At 33.5% G+C, this 20,761-nt stretch overlaps 1 protein-coding gene across 3 annotated transcripts in view; it reads left to right on the plus strand.

The window, feature by feature from the left end:
* The window catches only part of Prkg1 (protein kinase cGMP-dependent 1), a 1,194,090-nt gene that overhangs the window by 1,147,875 nt on the left and 25,454 nt on the right, over positions 1–20,761 (plus strand). For all 3 annotated transcript variants that reach the window (XM_047552478.1, XM_047552477.1, XM_047552479.1), the window contains one exon: positions 8,081–8,177. In XM_047552478.1, the coding sequence (XP_047408434.1) occupies positions 8,081–8,177 (97 nt within the window). The remainder of the gene's footprint in view (positions 1–8,080; positions 8,178–20,761) is intronic.

Raw genomic sequence — 20,761 nt, forward strand, 5'->3', positions numbered from 1 at the left:
ACCTCCAAGGCATATCTTCCCACATGCTGCCTTGTTTTCTTCCTTTGCATGTTAGGAGCTGAGAATAGATTTCTAATGATACTTTCCTTAAGTAGGAAACTGAGATTAGAGGACAGGTTAGGGAGTAGGAAAAAGAGAAGCTGCCAATCCCAGGGCTTTCTGAAAAGTATATACCTCTTCATTGTGCAGGAAAGAGAATATCTTGTTCAGATTGGTCCTGAGCCAATTCCCTGGTTGTATTTGTTTTTTTGTTACATTACTAGAGGCCAGGGAGGGTGATTTGTAAGCTTTTTGTTTTCTTCTCACTATACATTGCCTTGAACTTCTTTTTATTCATTGGTCCACTATAACCGCAACCATACACTTAAGCCTTCTGCCCCTGAAGTTCAGACAGAATCTTTAAGAAATTTTATTTTCAGAAAATCAGTGTTAGTAACTATAGAGAAAGGGTAAAGCCTGGACTTTTTGTTATGATTGTTATTAGTATGATTATTATTTTTGTACTGGGGATTGAACCCAAGAGTGCTTAACCACTGAGCTACATCCCCAGCCCTTTTTATTTTCTTCTTTTCTGCTTAGTATTTTTAATTTTTAATTTTTTTAAATTTTGAGACAGGGTCTTACTAAGTTGCTTAGAACTTTGCTATGTTGCTAAGGCTGATTTTGAACTTGCAATCCTCCTGCCTCAGCCTCCTGAGTTGCTGGGATTATAACCATGTGCCATCACACCCAGCTGGACCACAAAAAAGAAGACAAAGACTTTTTTTCTAAGTCTTTGGGAAGGAAAGGGAATATTACAACTAAAGGGGGAAACTTAGGCTATCTTTACCCAGCCTCTCTTTAGAATGTGGGCTGTGGTGAAGATATCCTCTTGGAGATTGCAGCAGTTCTGCAGTAATGGATGTTTGCTCTGGGGTAGCGTGAAGTGAGGAGATGGTCCCACAGGCCCAAATTGCTTCAGTGAAGAAAGAGGGAGGCACTTCCCTTGACCTTCTTTCTCTTTAAATCTTATCTTCATGGCCTAGGAAAACCAGGCCATGCCAGTCTCTAGTCCTGGATCACCCTGGTCTATATTAAAACACAAAACACTCAGGGTTGAGATGGGGAAGGAGAAGGAGGAAATTATTAGATCCTGAGATGAAAGAAAACTTCCTCAGACTTCTAACTTCTCACGGCTGTTCATGTATGTGAAGGAAATATCTGTTCTGATATAAAGTAGAAAACTGTGTGTTTTTTGTTTGAATATATACATGCAAGTATCTATGCTCTCTAAAGCAAAAATATAAAATCATCACTGAGTAACTTAATGAACTTTCTGCTTGGGGCCAATGATTTATTTAAAGGAACCAACACCAATAGAAGTAACCTCTTCAGTGTATTTCTTGCCAGTCTCCCCCTGCCTGCCCCCAAAAATACAAATATGTTTTAGGCTGCCAGTGTGTAGGAGCATATCTTCATTCATTTTTATAAATACTGCTCTGATATTTGAATTTTTAAAAAAATGTCTTTTGAGCACCAATATACTTTCATTTGGGACCCCTTTAATTCAAATGGAGCAAACATGTGCCTGTACACATAGGCAAGAAACCATCAAGTACTGTAGCAAAGTACTGTAGCAAAGAGGATACTATTTACATATATTTTATAATTTTTACATTTTGCCTTTGATTTTCAATTATGGAGACATTATAAAAACTGCAGAGATAGAATCAGATAGCAAAAAAAGTACTACAGATCTCACATTTAAACACCAGTTTCAACACCTGAAGTTTCCTACCATAACTAAGTCCTTTAACATCTCTAGAATTAGTTCCTTTATTTTTAAATAATGTGGTGATTGGACTAGATAAGTGCCGATGATGATGGTCCAGATTTCAAGCAATGTCAATGTTTAATACTTTGAAATAAAAGCACCTCTAAGACAGATTCTGTACTATCTTTTCTTAAAAGAAAATTGAATTTTTTTGTGGAACAAGTGCTATGCTATGAGTGAAACCTGCCCATATACTCTAGTCCTACTTTTTCTGGTGTTTATAGAAATTAATCATTTATCAGCAACTGGATCACCCACTTACAAAATAAAACTAAAAATATTTGTTATCTTCACAGAGTAGCAGCAAGAATAAATTGAGAAAAATTTTAGAGTTCTTGGAAGAAAGCTGTTTTCTAAGTGGAGAATATTTGCATTACTATCATTCTTTTTATGCAGCAGATACATGAAATGCAATTTTCCTGTGTGTTCCTGTTGACTGTATTTCCTCAAGGGAATGTATTTGAAAATTAAGTAGGAGCTTATGAAGAAGAGTCTGTGTTCCTGAAAACCACAGTTTGAAAATAGAGGGAGCAAACTAATGTGATTTCAGATTCCCTGAAGAAGAGCTGATGCTTTCTAGAAAAGAATTGACCTATTGAAAGATTTTAGATTTATTAAGTTACTTTCAAACATTTTATATCTTTAAGTTATTCCATATTCTACTAGAAAATGGTGACTATACTAATAGTCTTTATGACAAAACATATTAGAAATTATCCTTTTTTGTTTAGAATTTTAGAAATAGGATTTCATATGTTTAAAGTTTCTTGTAAAAACCTCTTTAATAAAAAAATAATTTTATTTGAAAAACAAACATGATTCAACAGGAAAAAATTCCCAAAATAAATTTAAACTACAAAATGGTTGACTCTTCTTGTTTTCTAATGAATTCAAATGATATTGCTTTCAAACTTTGCTAATGAGACATTTCATACTGTAATTAAATTAATAAGATAATCGGTGACTTGGATGTAGAGACTATTCATTTTTGTGACTGTTTATTGATTTTCAAATATTTGAAAATCAAAACGATAGACACCCACCCCTCACAACACTTTCTACATGCACAGTCTAAGTAGCATAATGAAACAGGAGTCCCTGAAGTTTAAGTCCAAATCATGTGTGTTAAATATGCAAATAAACATTTTTGGTCCAATTTCCAAAGCTGCTTTCTCATATTTTCTTAACTAAATTTGAACTTATGTTGCCAGACCTATAAATTACTCAAAACATGAAGGTTGGTTTAATAGTAACTATTATTGCATAACATGCTTTGTAGTGAAGTTGTGTTCATTCATGCAGTTATTTTATTTTTAAGTTCAGAATAGATATAAATTGATTGAATCTCATCTTACCTGCTACAGTTTTACATAAAGAAACTCCTAGATGAAAGTCCATGTGTGTTTACTGAAACATTTTGTTTTCATAGATTTTTTTTTCCTCAAGAATTGTTAAAACTAAATAGGAAATAAAAATACACTAAAGAGCAGATGAGCCCAAGTAAAGCCAAGATGAGTGATTTGCATAAGGATTAGGAAATGCTAAGACCTTGTTTAGTTTTCCTTGGGGAACCAGAGATGACTTCTGAAGTTAATTTTGATAAAGATGAACTGAGCTGAAGCATAAGGTCCCATATTTGCCTTTTTCCTTCTGGTTCTTAATTGCTCATCTGGAACTATAGCTATGTTACTTTGAACACCTGGTTTTTACTTTAAATATCCACATAATATTGTTTGCTTTGTGAAAAAGAACTGCTATTTCTATTATACTACCAAGATGAAGATAAAATTTTAAGTCCTATAGATTTCTGTCCTGGGCTAATCATCGTATTTGGTTTCTATTATATAAAGAGAAATGTCGACTACTTAATAATAAAGGTCAGTCATGAGGTACAGTATCCATGTTTCTTAATTTGAAATGATGAATTAATTGATTTATGAAGATCGTCAACAACAGAAAAGCTTTTGTAATGGATAATAAAGGATATCTCACTCTCATTCCTTGGTCTTTGTGGAGTCTAGTAGTAATGGAAGAGACGAAAAAATAATAATGATCCCTAACTATTTTCTAAACAAATGTGATTATAATTCTGTGGAGATAAAAGGTGGTAGAGAGAGAGAGAGAGAGAGAGAGAGAGAGAGATGGAAGGAGAAGGAAGAGACAGATCATTTTGGTATTGTTTTTCTGTTTCTAGATTATATATGTGTGTCTTAGTCTCATCTTTATAACTGAACTTTACAATTTCATTGTTTTTGGAACTTCCTTTGGCATTTATGCATAATTTTTTTAAAAAGGTGAAACTCAAGGCAATTTTGTTACTTTTTAGCAGTTTTTAAAAGAGAAGATCAATACTTCACAATTTAAAGAATATCCTCTAATGATGAGTTATTGTCTAGTTTCTAATCACAATAGCCCCAGATGAATCTTTACATCAGGGATATTGGAGAATGACATATTATCTCTGCCTTCTTCATTCCACATACTTAATCTCTTGTTGTATAGTTATCTGTGGCTTGCTAATCTACTTTAGGGTTTTGGAAGCTTCCTGTAGCTATAAGCACAATAACATATGTCAGTATTTATACTTTCTGGGACTAGGATCCATAGTTTTTAACCCATTCTAAAATAATAATGACAATAATAATCGTAATTTTTATACATATATAAATCAGCATCTCAAACTAATTTAAATACAACTAGAAAATTACTTTATATTCCTTGTTATATTTTAAGCAACCAGACATCAGGAACTGTATTTTCTACTGAAATGTATTTCCAACAGCACTGGAACAGTGTTGAACAGGTGGATTTTAGAGTTTCATGAAGATGGGCCTAATTCCTTGGGCCCAGTTCCTCCTATTAGTAGGTTAATTAAGAACTCAAGTTGCACACTTACCTCCTTTGGACAATGACAACCATTTACTTAACCATTTAGTTAGTTCTCTTCCTCAAACTTTCATCAGCTCTAAAAAAAAATAGAACATTATTGGTGGATTCAACTTCTCTTCAGGTAACTATCCAAGGAAAGGGAAAAAATAAAAATGTCCTTCCAGTTATGAACAAGAAAAAAAAAAAGTTTAAGTACCTGTAGAATCTAAATAAGTAATAGCTTGACCTCTTTGTGAAGGCCCACCATACAGTCGTTTTCATATTTAAAAAGTTATTAATTCAAAAAAGCAAAGCAAAGTGTACAGTCTCTGTGATGAAGATGTGACTCTTAGCCCTAAAATGTAATTAAATGAGAAAGAAAAGTAAAAAAACATAAAACGTCAACATTTCCTTGGTTGGATTAGAAAATTGTCATGCATCTCTTTGTCATTTGATTTCCCCAAGAAACAAATATCAACAGAATGGAGGACCACAGTTAACTCAAGGTCCCTTTGGTCTCAGCAATGACAAAATAATACCACCCACAAAGTGGTATTTTAAAAATTCACCTGGTAATACCAACGAAGTCATTAACAGATTATAATTTTGTCAGTCTCTTAAGACCTATGAAATATTTTATTTAACCACAATCAATACATAGCTAAGTGCTTTTTATGGCTAAAGAGAAAGTATCTACTATTTAGGATGGCAGTTATTATGTCCATTCCATAAGTTAAAATATCATCCATAATTAACCAGATACTATCAAGTCAAAAGAACTTGGCTGTAGAAATACAAAAATAAATAACTACCTTATAGCGTTTGCACCTTTTATCTGCCTTTTTTAAAGCAATATTTTATTTTATTTTATTTTTAGTTGTTTGCCATTACAGAACTATTGTTCATTCCTATGGTCTCGAACTAGAAAGGCAGGAGCCAAGACAAGTTGAACAAGAGCTTCAAACTCTCCTGCCAGAATCTATCACCCACAGACAAATTGGGCATCTCCTTATCTCCCTGACCCACTTTATTCCACCAAATTCTTGAATGCTGTTTGGAACTTCCTGGAGCTTCCTGAAGATTTGAAACAATGGTTCTCAATCCTTACTGCACAGTAGAATCACCCAGGAGTTCTTAAAAAATACAAATATTTGGGTACCACTTCCAGGAATTGCTGATTCACTTGAACTGTTTGGGGCTCACATTAAGTGTTTTTAAAGAGCTCAGGTATCTCTAATGTGCAACAAAGACTGGGAATCACTCCACTCATGTAGCTGAACTTCCAGCCTATTTTCACAATGCCCAAGTAAAGAAATTTGACATTATATTTCAAGGTTTATAAGTAATAACATCATACTTCAAATATATAAAATGATAATCAAAATAGTCTGAAAGGGTTTAATCTCTGTGCACCTAAGATTTCTAATTCCAGTGAGCACATAATTATTCAAGAACACTCTCATTGTGAATGTGTGCAGTTGTTGCATAAATAATGGCAAAGCATTTTTAGTAAAGTTTTAAATGAAGACTCTAGCTTTATAATGTGAACTCCTAAATCATGTTTTTAATGAATACAGTTATTGGTTGGCCAGCAATTGATGTCTTAAATTCAATAACTAGATGCATAGATAGAATCCAGCTATAGGGTACCTACCTCATTTAGTTAAGGCCTCCCCTTCCGCCCTGTTTTATGTTTGTTTTGTGATACTGATATTAAAAAGTAGCTTGAACATGAAAATTTTAAAATAATTTAGAAGTTCAATATTTAAAAAAATAATGAAATAAAACAACAGTCATTAAGGATCTACTTCTCTAGACCACCAGGAAATACTTGACCGCATATAAACTGTCATGAGGTCTGATCCCAACAGATGTCCTTTTCAAGCACCTGTTGGAGTCAACTTTGCAACTGGCCTTTTAGAGGGGATGGAGTTTTAATTTTCCAAAAGTCATGAGCCAGTCAACTGGAATGTTAGACATGCACATTTGCTGCTTATGCTCCATTCTATAAACCAGCTCCTGAATTGCTGTGTTGATCTCTTGACTGTGCAGTTAATGAGAGAAATGTACAGATAACTTTAGAATTGACTTACTTTGTAGAGAGGTTTATTCGAGGGCATTGTTTTTCCTAAGTCAATAATGAAAACATTGTGTTTTTCTTACTCTCTGAGGAGTCTGTCAACAGTTGACCTGTTAAAAATCTACAACTGTGGTTGTAAATTGAAGAAGGCAGAAAGCTTACTCAGAAAGCTCACGTGAAAAGCTGTTTCACATGTCTCCTTAGCAGAGAGTCTAAGTTTGTGTTTGATTGTAATAGAATAGCTAAAATGTCACATAGCTTAACACCCAATGTGCTTGTGGCTGATTCCATTCAAAAACTGACATACAAGCTGTGTAAGTAGCATGACCTCAAGTAAATTCATCAGGTCTATGTATAGTAAACATGATGTACTCTTAGGTTGGAGGTCATAGCTATTCAAACACATATTCTGAAACAGCTGAATTACTCCCTGACCTGACTTCAGTGAGTGGGCAGATCATCTTCATCTTTATGCCTTCCTGCCTTTTCTAAATATAGTAGGGCCTTTAACAAGAGGATATTTTAAGCAGCTCATATTCACCGGTCTCATCAGGAGAAGCCTATTTTGGCCACTTGCATGTGTCAGATCTGCATGTGTGCATAGTCAGTCTGTTGGACTACTAGTCCATGCTTCTCATATAAGAAACTTGCAAACATAGACACTGGGATTGCAGGCTGAGAGTGCTGGCTTCAAGTCAGTGGGTAAACATAAGCGAAGGCAAGACACTTTAGGGATGTGAATATGCTCCTGAAATCATCCATTTCAGACATTTGCACATCAGTCCTCAGCTTTTCGGATCTGTTTTCATAAAACCTGGCTGTGATTTTGCTCCAGAGACCTCCACGATCTTGCTACTTTTAATAAATATTTATAGAAGGCACTGCCAGCCTGTGGATAAGGAAAACTAAATGAGAAACTGCCATCCAAATTCTGAACGGCAAAAACAAAACGAAGCAAAACCAAAAAATCCAAAACAAAGCCTAAAAAGAGCAACTCAAACAATCCGTGCTCACAAGAAGACACGTAGAAAAATACTGAGATGTAACTTTGATTTGATAACTGGATTTATCAGTCACATGACTGACATGCAATGGGTACTTTGTATTTTTCTACTTTGAAAAACAAGTGCGAATCTATGTTTTTCTGCACAATGGGGACCAAAAATTTATGAGTGTGAGAAAACACAGACTCTAAAAGCAAGATGGAATTCAAGCAGGTAAACCCTGTTCCACAGTCATGTCATTCCAGTACAGTTGTACGTGGCACCCGTGTTTGCACCTCTAAGAAATTTCCATTTTTTTCGCATCAAAAAATCCAGATATGAAGCTGAAGCTGCTTTCTTCGCCAACCTGAAGCTGTCTGATTTCAACATTATTGACACCCTTGGAGTTGGAGGTTTCGGACGAGTAGAACTGGTAGGTGATTGTTCTTTAAGTGTTTTTGAAGGCCTCTGTGATACTTTTCATGTTTTCTCCTAACTAAAATTTCTTTCTCTCCTCTCTTATCATTAATTACTATTGCTTATAAATCAGTACAAAATACTTTCATACAGGCATGTGAGTTTGCAGCACATGAGCTATGTTCCATAGTCAACAGATTAAAAATAAAATAAAAACCAAATTTTCAGAAAACCTCTTCATAGTAAATGAAGGGTAAACACATTTACTTAATGAGGAACCATAAAACACTTTTTGCCCAACTGGTTTTTTATAATCTTTGTTTATTTCCTTAGTTCTGAGCAGTGGCCACGAACTTAATTGTGTACCCTAACTATAATTGTGATAATTTAAATGTGAACTCAAATACATATAAAAGAAACTAGGAGACAGAGATGTATATATATGAAATAAATGATGTAGCAGTAATTCTATGATTCCGTAGTTGCTAGATTAGTGATAATGGTTTGAATATTTTATATAGCTTATTTCACACATACTTCATACATACACAGGTAAGTGTTGATGAGGACAGTTTTGTCCAAGTTTATGCATTAAACCCATTGTAAAAATGTGGTATAAGCAGTATATTCTATTTTGCATTTGTTTGAAATAGAAATTTAAAAACTAACATATTTTAAGAAAAATTAGAAAAAGAAAAATATTCTGGTGACTGAGCTGCATTCCATGACTGTGTAGATAAAAAACCTATTTGTGAATGCAGATTCATGTCCACCTCTCTGCTGAACACTGAGGACTCCCTGATATCAGACACCAGTACAGTATGTTAGGAACTCCCTGAGTCTGTGTACAGTGCAGTAAACAGTTACTGTTGCCATCAAGGGTCAGAAGAAATCCCCTTCCATAAAAGTAGAGTGACCTGGAGTTATCTTTGATATTTGTCCATTTGTGCTGCAGTTGGAATTTCTGACCTTGGCAAATTGCAGAGAAATGTTATTTATTAAATATTAAAAAAGAAGATTTTTGAGGCATAATGAGTTTCATTGGATTTGCATAATATTTCCCTTAAGTCTGGTTAGAAATACTATAGTAATAAAACTACTTCTGACTTGAAATTCTACAGTGTGCCTCTGAGGCATTAAGTATTTTCAGTTATGGTAATAAAAATCAAGGGAATGTAGAAAAACCTCTTGGTTTAATGAATCCTGCCAATTAATGTAGCCTTAGATTTATTTTTCAAGAACTTTGGTTTTGTGATGAGTTGTAATTGTTCATATAGCTAATAAAGATTTATTAACAGCATTATACATGAACAGCTTTGCTCTGGAGATGTTGAAACATACAAGTAGGACAGAGGGTAAAAAGCTCCTTACCATGAAGATTTTTCTGTCTGGTGTATTCATTTACATGATGTATTTGTCTAAACCCTTTCCTGAATGAAGTTGTGTAAAAAACAAAATTTCCCAGAGATTGATTTGGGGACTGTGTGTTATAGTTTCTTAGATATTATTTTTATAGAATATGGACAATAAATGTGACGTTTAAGTTAACAAAAACAAAACATTACAACTTTGTGAATGTCTGGTGGTCTGGTAACTCCAAGTTACCAGTGAAATTATTTATTAAATATAGCAATTTACTCAGGATTTTTGAAATGTTGAATATCGGTAATTGATTATCATAGCTTTGAGAACACTTAAAGCAGAACAATCACATACCAAGTGCATAGTGGGAAACTTCTAGAAAATTTTCTGAAAAACGTGTGAGGCACAAACAACTTCAAAATTAGGGAAAGTTTATAGAAAAGGTAATTAGTTTGAAAGATAAATATGCATGGCTATGTTCGTGTATGCATATTGTGCATGTTTGTACATACACACACACATATATATATATGTATGTACAAACATATATATAGTGTATACACACACACACACACACACACACACACACACACATATATATATGAACTTTATTCATCTCAGGAGAGAGTTAAGTCCAGTTTTCTTCTCATGGATATTGCATTCTACTCATTTGCACAGATGTTTATAAACTAATGAAAACCATAACCCAAAGAATTAGTTTAGGTTGGAAATATTGCCCAGTTTGACAAAACCAAATATTAGTGAATGATAAATCCTTAATAGATCATCAAGTATGATGGTTCCACTGTGGGGAGAGGCACATGTCCTTAAACTCTGAAGTCACTTCTTGTGTTATCTGAAAAATACCAAAACACTGGGCAACAACCAGAACATCCAGATCATCTCCACTATTGAGTGTGGACTGACCATTTATGTGATGACTTATACTCTAGTGTTCATTACCTCCAGTTCTAGCCACTTATTATCTGCTGGGTCATGTTAATTACTGGGTGTGAAAAATATTCTCTATGATCATTCATCTTTTACATGTATTCAGTGCTTCCAGAATTGGGAGCTTGACCTGAGTACTTCATAATTATACTATTGTCATCACACTAAGGTAATAGTTTATCCTAGAGTGGTATCCACACCATTCACAGGAGCAGGATACAGCAGGATATAGAGCTAAGTTCTGTTGTGATTAGTTTTCTCTTCACCTCTGAGATGACATATGCAAAATAATTTTATCAATACTGTGGAATGTTATGTTTAAGCAATACAACTTTCATACTGATCCATTTCACCTATCTGTGCACAGGACTGAACACATTAATACAAATTATGTAATACATTTTGAACCTACTAGTCATTAGCTTGGTAATTATATTGAATAAGGAAATTACATTACAAAATAACACCACAAGTTACATTTTATAATAAAATTAATCTTTTTCCAGCTATGAGATTATAAACTCTCCAATGAGGTATGAAGAACTTAGAAATTTAAATTTATGTACTCCGTTTCCTAATAAAGAATTTTTTTCATTAATGTTTGGCATTGTTTGTTTGTTTCTATATAATACATACCCTTCACAGACTTCTTAGCATTTCTTAATTTTTATTATTTCTCAGTTTAGATAAATTTAGATGCAGTAATACCTTTCAGACAGGAGAATTTCCAAATAATTTATTTTCAATTTTTGAAGATGAGAACATAACAAGGAATGTAAATATTTGTTCAATGATGATTCCAGAAGCTTGTAGAAAGGTTTTTTTTTTTTTATTGTAAACAAATGGGATGTAGAAAGGTCTTATATGCATGAGAATTCTGCTCTTAAGCTATCTTATCTATTTCATAAATACTAGTTTAATATTAGATGTGCTCCATTCAAATCCATTGCCTTTGGACAGCCATTTATACTACCTTCTTTGTGTTAGTAGGCATAGATCACATTTTCTGTCCATGTTCTTTAAGAGTGGGTCTTCAATTTTTTCATTGTGACCTGATTATAGATGTCTTCCAGAAGACCAATTCTGTTTGTAAAACCACTTTTAATGAAAAAAATTCAGCTCTCTTTTTATCTACCATTTACTCGTTAAAGCTGTAAGCACTACTATAAGACAGTAAGGGAATTCTCTTAATTTACAAGGCGTAACTTTAAAGTAAAGAGACTGGTTTTACAGATCACAGATGAAAATTATTCCCATTGCTTTCTTTTTGTTCTTATCAAAGAGATGCTTGTTTCAGAATAGATGTGCACAAGTAAACACACTTCATTTTAATTTGGCAATATTATGTAGTGGTTGTTCTAAATATCAGATAATTAATATATTTATTCAACAATCCAAATGCCTCCTATAGCAGCAAACCATACTTGAATAAATAATGGGAAAAAAGATGTGGGAGACTTTATATCTTCTTGCATTATATTCTTTCAGCCTCAGTTATTATGTATTTATGTAGTGAGCTCTCTGATAGGAGATACAAAATTTAATAGAAAGTAACTCTAAGGACACACAATCTGCTGAAAGGAGCAGTCATGTACACTGAAAAATAAAACCATAAGCAAAGTAGGAACAGCATAGGCTCAGTGCATGGAGGAGCAAGACTTTGGAGGAGGTGGTATTTCCAAGGCAAAGGGAGAGTTTAGGTATCAATATAGATAATGGTAACAACTTGGTAAAATGAAATTACTGCAAGAACAAATGTTTATTAATTAATATTACTTTCTTGCTAAAAGAGTCAACTTTTCATTTGAAGCCTGCTTTGCAATCTTCAAATTGCTTTCATACCCAATATGTAATTTTGCTCTCCCAGCTACCCAGGGAGGAGAATTTGAGTCTTGATCCACATTTCATAGGAAAAAATGTCAAGAATAATGCACATAAGCAGCCTAAGTTCATGCAGTCATTGAAAGAACTGTTGTTATTGCCCAAAACTACATTTTTATTTTAACTAGAAACCCCATTTTTGTCATTCTGGCTTCTAAAAATATTTAGAATCTTACCACACAAAATCAAATGTGTTGAATCATTGTCACATGTACACCTTAGCTTTAAAAAACATTCTTTTCAAGAATTTGAACTAAACATGAAGCTAAACATTGAATAGATGCAATGATGATCTTCTATGCACATCTGTGTCAAAACTTCAGTCTCCCTCTTCTCTAAATCTTTTGCTACTCTTATGGCAAAATATAGAGAAAAGCTAATAAGACAGTGCATATAACCTGGTAGCTACAAACTCTGGATTTAGACTTTCTGGTTCAGATCTTGCCAACTGTGTATGCTTTGTCATTTATATAAACCCAAGGTTCAGTTTCCTCACCTACAAAATGAGGATAATAGGATATGTGCCTCATACATCACAGGTCAATGTGTTATCAATGTGTTATTTTGTTGTACTAATAATTATTATGTATTATTCAAATAGTCTAAATTTACTTTCACTTACTATTTCCAGCTATGCCCATAAAAAAGGGAATGAAATGCTTTTACTATTTTTCTCCTATTGCTACCCAAACACTGAAAGTACAAGCATTTCTCCAATATAAATAAGAACCTGAGGTCTTCAAATGACCTTCACTGATAGTTTCTATTAAATTCCCACAAACCACTAAAGCTCTTTTCTTTCAGATCTTCCATGAGAGGAGATGGGAAACAGTTTTCAATCTTCCCCACTCCAAATCCGTGTGCACCTGAAGTAGTCTGCTTTTATTTATCCATTTCTCTTCTAAATTGTAAAGCTCTACCTCTTGACCTCTCAATAGGAAATCAGTTTTGAGCAGACTGCTGGGTCAAATGCAATTGCTTCATAGCCTTCTCAAACCCAGCACTCAACTGGGCATAGTAGGAACCTGGCTCTTGCCAGCAGGTGTGCAAAGGCTGCTGAGAGAATTCCTTCTGTGAATCCAACCAAGTTTATGAATACTACAATAGGTTGTCCAGGAGGCAGACAATATGGTACCAGGTTGTAAGAATCATCCAACACTCGGAAAGCACATAAGTGCACCAGGTCTGTGTGCTTACATAATGGCATCCATACCACTCCCGTGGCATTTTTGCCAGCTGCCTCAGCACTGTGCCTACAAGCAAACAGGTTTGGAGGGCTATGTAGACCAACAAGGATAAAATGGAGACTAGGAGATCAGTAAGCAAGAAATTAGATGCTAAACCTGAGGCTCAGTGGATAGTTTTGGTTTTATCATTAGGAAAGGCAAGCAGCTTAACTCCAAAGGGAAACCCCATGTAAGACGAAAACATTGCAAGAGTTTGCTACTGCCAAGCCACACAGCAGTGAAATAGAATCGCTGTGGGACTAGCTGCTGGGAAGCGTTTTGATTTGTATCCATAGAGATTTATGCTGTAGAGGATGATTTCTGGGGAAACCCTCTGCCCTATGGCCTCATGTCCTCTGTAACCAAAGTGAACAAGCACTCAACGCTGCTTGAAAACTGAATGTTTGCCTCATTTTACCATCACCTTTGTTCTCCCTGGTATATGATTGAGTATATGATTTTTGTATGTTTATTCCTCAAAAGAATTATTGTGATTAATAGTATTGATTTCTAAGAAAATAAGTCATTGAGATAGCTAATGATGGTCCAATTCAATAAACACAAATGGAAAATCAGCAGGTGAAGTAACAGTATATTACAATTCCTAAAACAACCCCAAGGCAGTTTCTAAGCAGAAATTACAGGTAGTAAAGTCTGTCTCTAATTTGACAGATGCAAATAAAGCAAGACAATTCACCTTGTTATTGTAGAGTATACATTCTTTTGTATATTGTTAATTACAATACAAGACTGCATGGATCGCAACAAAGACAATGGATACTTTTTTATACATCAGGTGAACGCATAGCAATGTTAAACACTAGTTAGCTAAAGTTTTCATTAAAACTATTTGAAATTAGTGTACTACCATAAGATAGTGTTAACATTTCCTCCTCCAACTGTACGTGATTCTAGAAAGATCACTAAAAATCTAGAAGGCACTGGAAATATCATTCCTTGCCTTAGGAAGATAATTGGCAATTCAATACTTCAATTAAAAGTTAAAAGTTAATTAAAAGTTGTTTGCTGTAACATAAATTTTATGTTTTAACTTAGTGAATTTATGGGTGTAACACATTCATCAAAAAGTTTTTCTACTAAAAAATCCTCATATATTCATTGTAGGACATAGAAATATCAGATGTGAATTCAGTCCTCAGGGAATTTCTGGCTTCTCCTAAGATTGAAATATTTGAAAAATGACAAATGAAATCCTTTAGTATTGTATTACATCATAAATTATGCAGTAAGGTTCTCAGCATTTCAGGAGAGAAGTCATTTGGAACTAAAGGAGTAAAGGAGTTCCAAAAGGGTATGCAGAACTGAAGCCAGGGATGGAGAATAGGTTGGGATTTACGTGAACAGACGGGAAAAGGTCACTCCAGGCAAAGGTTACAACATAAAAGGCCACATGTTGTCACAGGACACCAAAGCAAGTGACCAGACTAGAGTGAAATTGTGTGAGGGAACAGTAAGAAATATTATCAGACAGTTGATTAGTAGAGTATGATGGTATATTATTAAAGGAGATTAGACTTGTAATAAAAAGAGGTGTTTGGACATTAAGTATTGAAAGCATGTAAACACAAACTCAACTCTGAACTTCCCTCCATGAAATAAAAGGATGCGTTTTAAGGTGACCAGACAGGCTATTTTTAGGTAGTACTCCTTCCAGAAATAAACATCATAATTTCTCTTCTAAGACAGTTTGCTTTGTGCCAAGATGTACTCCATATCACTGAAAATTTTATGTAAATGCTTTAAAAGCAGAATCCTTCCCAGGGAAAGGGAAAATAGTCCTTTTGTGTATTTCAATAAGGTGGAAAATAATCATGCCCTTTTAAATAGAAGATTTATCTCATGTCTGGGAAAAATATGAAACAGGTAACTCAATATGATTCAGACTAGCTTGTCAATTGTGTATATGAATTTATCTCTCATTCTTACTCCATCCTCATGTTAATATCTTCCATAGCATTGACATATACAACATATTAACTTGAACATTGAGCTGTGAGGTCAGGAGATTTTATGAACTAGGTGGCTTTGTTCTTAGCCCCTAACTCCAGGCAGTTGCTTGAGGAAATCGCCCCACCCAAAAGCAGTTCAAATGAAGAAGTTAAGGCAATGAGAATCACTGCATGTTTATCACTAGGACTTTGGATGCTACTCTTGGATGTGACTCTTTTTCATAGATTAATCTAACTTAAGACAAAAACCAATAAATACTTGCTGAATTGACAACTACAATTAAAGTAAGTTTATTTTTGCATAAAATCTTATAAAATTTTTTGAAATACAAAAACAATAGGGAGAAAGAAGTTATCTTTGTTTTAAATATCAGAAAGGATGGAGTTTGAGAATAGCATATATTAAGAAATTAAGATCTGATTATAAACCACTTGATTAAAATTCTAGTATGTGATAGTTAAAAAGTTATAAAGCTTTTTATGTCTTATATCTCCAAATCTAATTATAAGGCAAAATCTTTCCTAAGTTAATCTGTTCATTATGTCAGAAAGAGTTGAACTTTGCAATACATGATTCTATTTCATTTCAACTCATTTTATACATATGTCAATATATGATACTCAACTCTACCTAGGTAAAGTTAGGTTATAACTGTACTTTAAGTATTAGAATAGACAATTATGTGAGCTATTCAGGTGTTCCATTTGGAAATGTGCAAGCAAGTTGTCAAAACTGACCCATGTTATATTTCCTTAAATGCATGAGATTATGCAAAGATATCAGAGTCCTGATTAAGGAAAAGAACATATTATGATTATTTGATGAAGGGAAATAAAGTGAATGTAAAAGTCATTTTAATAATCATAACAAAATGAAGTAAGGTTTATTTATATTTAGCACAGATATTTTAGGATATTTATGTTATATTTAAATAATAATTTTTAAGTTGCACATTTCAGCAGTCAATCTTTGATTATCTCATGTAGGAAACCTGTTGAATCAAAATGAACTACTGTTGATTTTTTATTAAGGAAAATCACAAGTGTTCTTTGAAATCAATGAAAGTGATTACTATGAAATAGTCCAGACCTTTTATTCATGGTGTGAGATTTTTTTTTCTGACTTAAGCTGAAAGATAAATATCTTTTTTAAAAAATTTAAAACCTTATAAAAATAGCTTTACTTGTCTTTTGACCAATTTCTTGATCTTTCTTGTCACTAGTTATAGAAAGAAACCTGAAAAGAAGTTATAGAGCAAATGGGATTATCTATATTTTTGATGAGGATTGGAGGTGAATGTGAGAAGGAAAACAATGGTAGGAGAAAAAAGACCCTCTCTCGATTACTTGTCATTTATGCAATTTGGCAGAGGAATCAAATAAAAAGACATAGATAAACAAACCTATTCTCCTATGTTCTTTGTTCTGAAAATGTATACCTGACACCCTTTCTCCCTCTTTCACATTCATATGTGTATAGCTATCTATGAATAGCAAATTATGCACATAAAGACTTGACCATAGGATTAAGTCACCCCTATTTCATAGCTGAACAACTTTCCAACTTTCCACTAAACTCATGATCCAGCTTTGGCATTCTATGGGTCATTCAAACATGTGTCACACAAACTGTGACAGTTTCCATTTGCTGTACTTGATCTATTTTATGGAATAAACCAGAAGCTATGATTCATTCATTAATTTCAGACCTTGACTAAAGGAAAAAAATTTCAAATGATGTTATGTAGTACAGAGAAAAGTGTGGAATGAAATTGTGGATAACTGATAAAAAAGAGGTTTTTAAAAATCAAACTGAAACAGAAGTTTTTCTGTTAAGATTGTAGCTAATGTTGGCCTAAATTTGTAGTATTCATACATACAGAAAAGTAATTCCAATGTTAGGATTTTGACATTTTAGTTGGTTGTGGTTTCTCAAGACTTGTAAAATTTATCTTCTATAGATGGAAATAAAAAGAAGTCATTATGATCTATTCTCGAGTTGATAATAGAATTAGCATTTTTCTTTTGTTAAAAAATATTGAAGAATCCAATACTAATTTATTGAATACAAACTTTACGAGAACTTATACCATGTCACTTTCTTTCATGAATGTAGTAAGTTAGTCCCTCCTGAACATGAGAACACTTTAGTTTGCCAAGTCCAAACAGGAATTTCAGTTATAGTAATAAAATTGCTTTTTTTTCTTTCTGTGAAAGTAAAATTTCCTTAAATAGATGGACTTTTCCTAGTTGTTGTTTTTTATTCACTTTGTTGGAACAATTAATTTAAAAACAGATTTAACTATGAATTGCAGTATTAAAGTATCATTTAATGTCTACATTTTAGTTAACATTCCAACTATCTTTGAAATCAAGGAAGTAATAACTTTTATATAGCACTTTTTAAATTTCAAAGTATTTTCATATACACTATATAATTTGGTCCTAAAATATCTGTATCTGTAAGTTTGATTTTATACCCATTTTACAAGTGAGGAAAATGAAGCTTTAGGAGGTTACATGAACTTGAATAAGACTGTAGTTTATGTTAGTGAAACATGGAAAGGTGCCATCAAGGAGTTAGTTATTATTTTGACTAGATAATTTTTAAAGAATTTTGCAATAACAACATCCATCTTACTTAAAATGACTAATGATCTCACTTCTTTTTTTCTTGAATTAGGACTTATTGAATTTAGTTCCTTGAATAAATAGCGAGTAGTCATAAGAAAGGATAACCTTAAACAAAGTTTCAGTACTTTAGTGGTTTAGTGTTTAGTATTTAGTGTTTTGGCAAATTGTGAGAACATTTATTGAAGGCAAAGATAAGTATAAAGAGAAATGCATTTCTGACATCTACTTTTTTAAAATGTAAATTAACTATATAGCTATATCCCAATCAATAAGTAAAGAACAGGAAACTATATATTTTCAGGGTTATTTTTTCCCTTTTAAAAATTATTTAGCAACTTCCTTGAGGTGTAATTTAAATACCATAACATTTTCCAGTTTGTGTGTACAATTCAAAGAACATTGCTATTACTTCAGTAAGATTCCTTATGCCCGTGTTCAAATACTCTCTATTTTCACCTCTTCTCCAGACAACATCTCATCTACTTTGTATTTCTAAAGATTTGCCTTTTCTGGTTCCCATTTTCTTACTTTAAAAGTTTATATTACACTAATGTTTTTATTATTTACATGTCTGATTATAAATCCAGTTTATTAGGATAAATTCCAATTTATTTAATGTACGGTAATTCTGTGTCTTTTTTCCTTCTTGAGGAAATTTCATAGCCGGTTTCGGTGCTGCTTAAGCTTCATGTCTGTTCTAACCTGCTGCAGAGCTCTTATTCCCATTCATAGACTCCAAGGCCAGTGTCTGAGAGAATTGACATGTTGTCTGGCAGGGAGGATACTGAGACAGAACCATCTAGTACTATGTATGTTCACAGTCTCCAGACTGCTAAAGTTTGATTATGGGCTTTGGCCTGTTTGGGTGATTCTGGGTAAGAACTAACTATAACTGGTGTGGAATGCAGTATACTGAGCAGCTGGGCAGAGTTAATCTGATGGGATAGGATGTTCACACTCTCTTGGTCTAAGCCAATCCCTCCTCTCTCTCTCTTTCTTCTTCCATTATAGAATTTTTATTTCTCACTACAAAGTTTGTCATAATTTCTTTAAATTCTATTTTATTGAATCTGGGTTACTTGAATTACAAACCACTGCTAAGTTGTTTCTACATTACTTTGAAGACCCTTTCTTTTTTTTCTTTTTTTTCTTTTCAGACTAGAGAATCAAAAATAAAGAAAAGACTTTACTATGCTTTACTACACAATTCAGATTACCTGAATCTTGTGTTGTTTTGTTTTGAGAAAATACTTGCCGTTCTTATTTTTCACTATAATCATGATGGCTTCATGTAGATTTCCTTATTATGCCTTGGAGCCTGCTGGAATGTTCTTCTTGGGAAATATGCTGCTTTTATCAAATGTCATATTCTTTGGAAGTTGGTGATACACAGAATACAATAGAAAACAAGCCCCTTTACATGTGTGGTTGAGACAATAGAGACAATAGAACCTCCACCTCCCGTCATAATAGGGACACACTGGAAACTCCAGGCCATGTTTTCGGAGTGAGTTGGTCATGTTTCCTTAAGCTTCACTTGTGTTACTTTAGATATTTCCCCTTTCCCTCTGTCCCAAGCTACGGCCGCAGGTTGTCCATTGCATGAGGTTAAATATGATGTGGTATTGTGACATACATCTTTATTATGGTAAATCACAGATGCATTGAAATTTCCAGGGAAACAGGTCCTTGGAAATGACATAGTTTAGTGCCTCATTTTCAGGAAGGTGACCTGAGGCCAAGTAAAATTGTGTAACCAGAACTAGGACTCAGATTTCCAATATCAGATTTTCCAAGCCCACTTTATCATATTTGCCTTACAGCTTTAGCTTACTTAAGTGAAAGCTTGAAGGAACCCTTTCCTATAATACATCAAATTGTAATTTGACCACATTAGTACTTTTGCATAATAATGAGTCATTGTGATATTGAAAGCTTAAGCCTTGCATATAAGAAATAATTTTAATTACAGTGTAGTTCAGGAAGTTATTTTTCTTCAAAACAATGAAAATATATCTATAGTACAAAATTAAATACTAACTCTTAATGACAAGATTAAATACATGAATGGATACATATTCTAAGGACCAGTTCACAGCCAGGAGCACTGAGCCAGTTTTAACCTAGTGTGATCATAATCCTCCTTCCAGAAAGTAATGGTAAATAATTAAATCAAGCAGGGGACAAGTGTCTTGGAGGCACTGCCTAGTCCAGAAGGAAAAAAGAAAGCAGGTGTATAAATATGGACAGCAAACATGTGTTCAAAACTTTCAAATGCTGATTACTTCACCTTTTCTTCAGAGCAGTATCACTTTGGCATCAACTCGGATCCGACATCTAAGATTTGTCAAAATTTATGCCAGAAAATTTGCACCTTGAGATTCAGTTTGCCCAAAAATACATTCATTTAAATGTCAGTATAATTCTTCACATTGAAGTCACATTTTACGCAAATGAAACTTTTGCCAATTCTAATTTGACATAGTACATGATATTACTTTTATAAAATAAAAAAGACAATCTTGGGTATTAGCATTTTCTTGTAAAGTTTTCTCCTTAGGAATTCTGAGAGTAAA

This window comes from Sciurus carolinensis, chromosome 5, assembly GCF_902686445.1.
Source record: "Sciurus carolinensis chromosome 5, mSciCar1.2, whole genome shotgun sequence".
Lineage (NCBI taxonomy): Eukaryota > Metazoa > Chordata > Mammalia > Rodentia > Sciuridae > Sciurus > Sciurus carolinensis.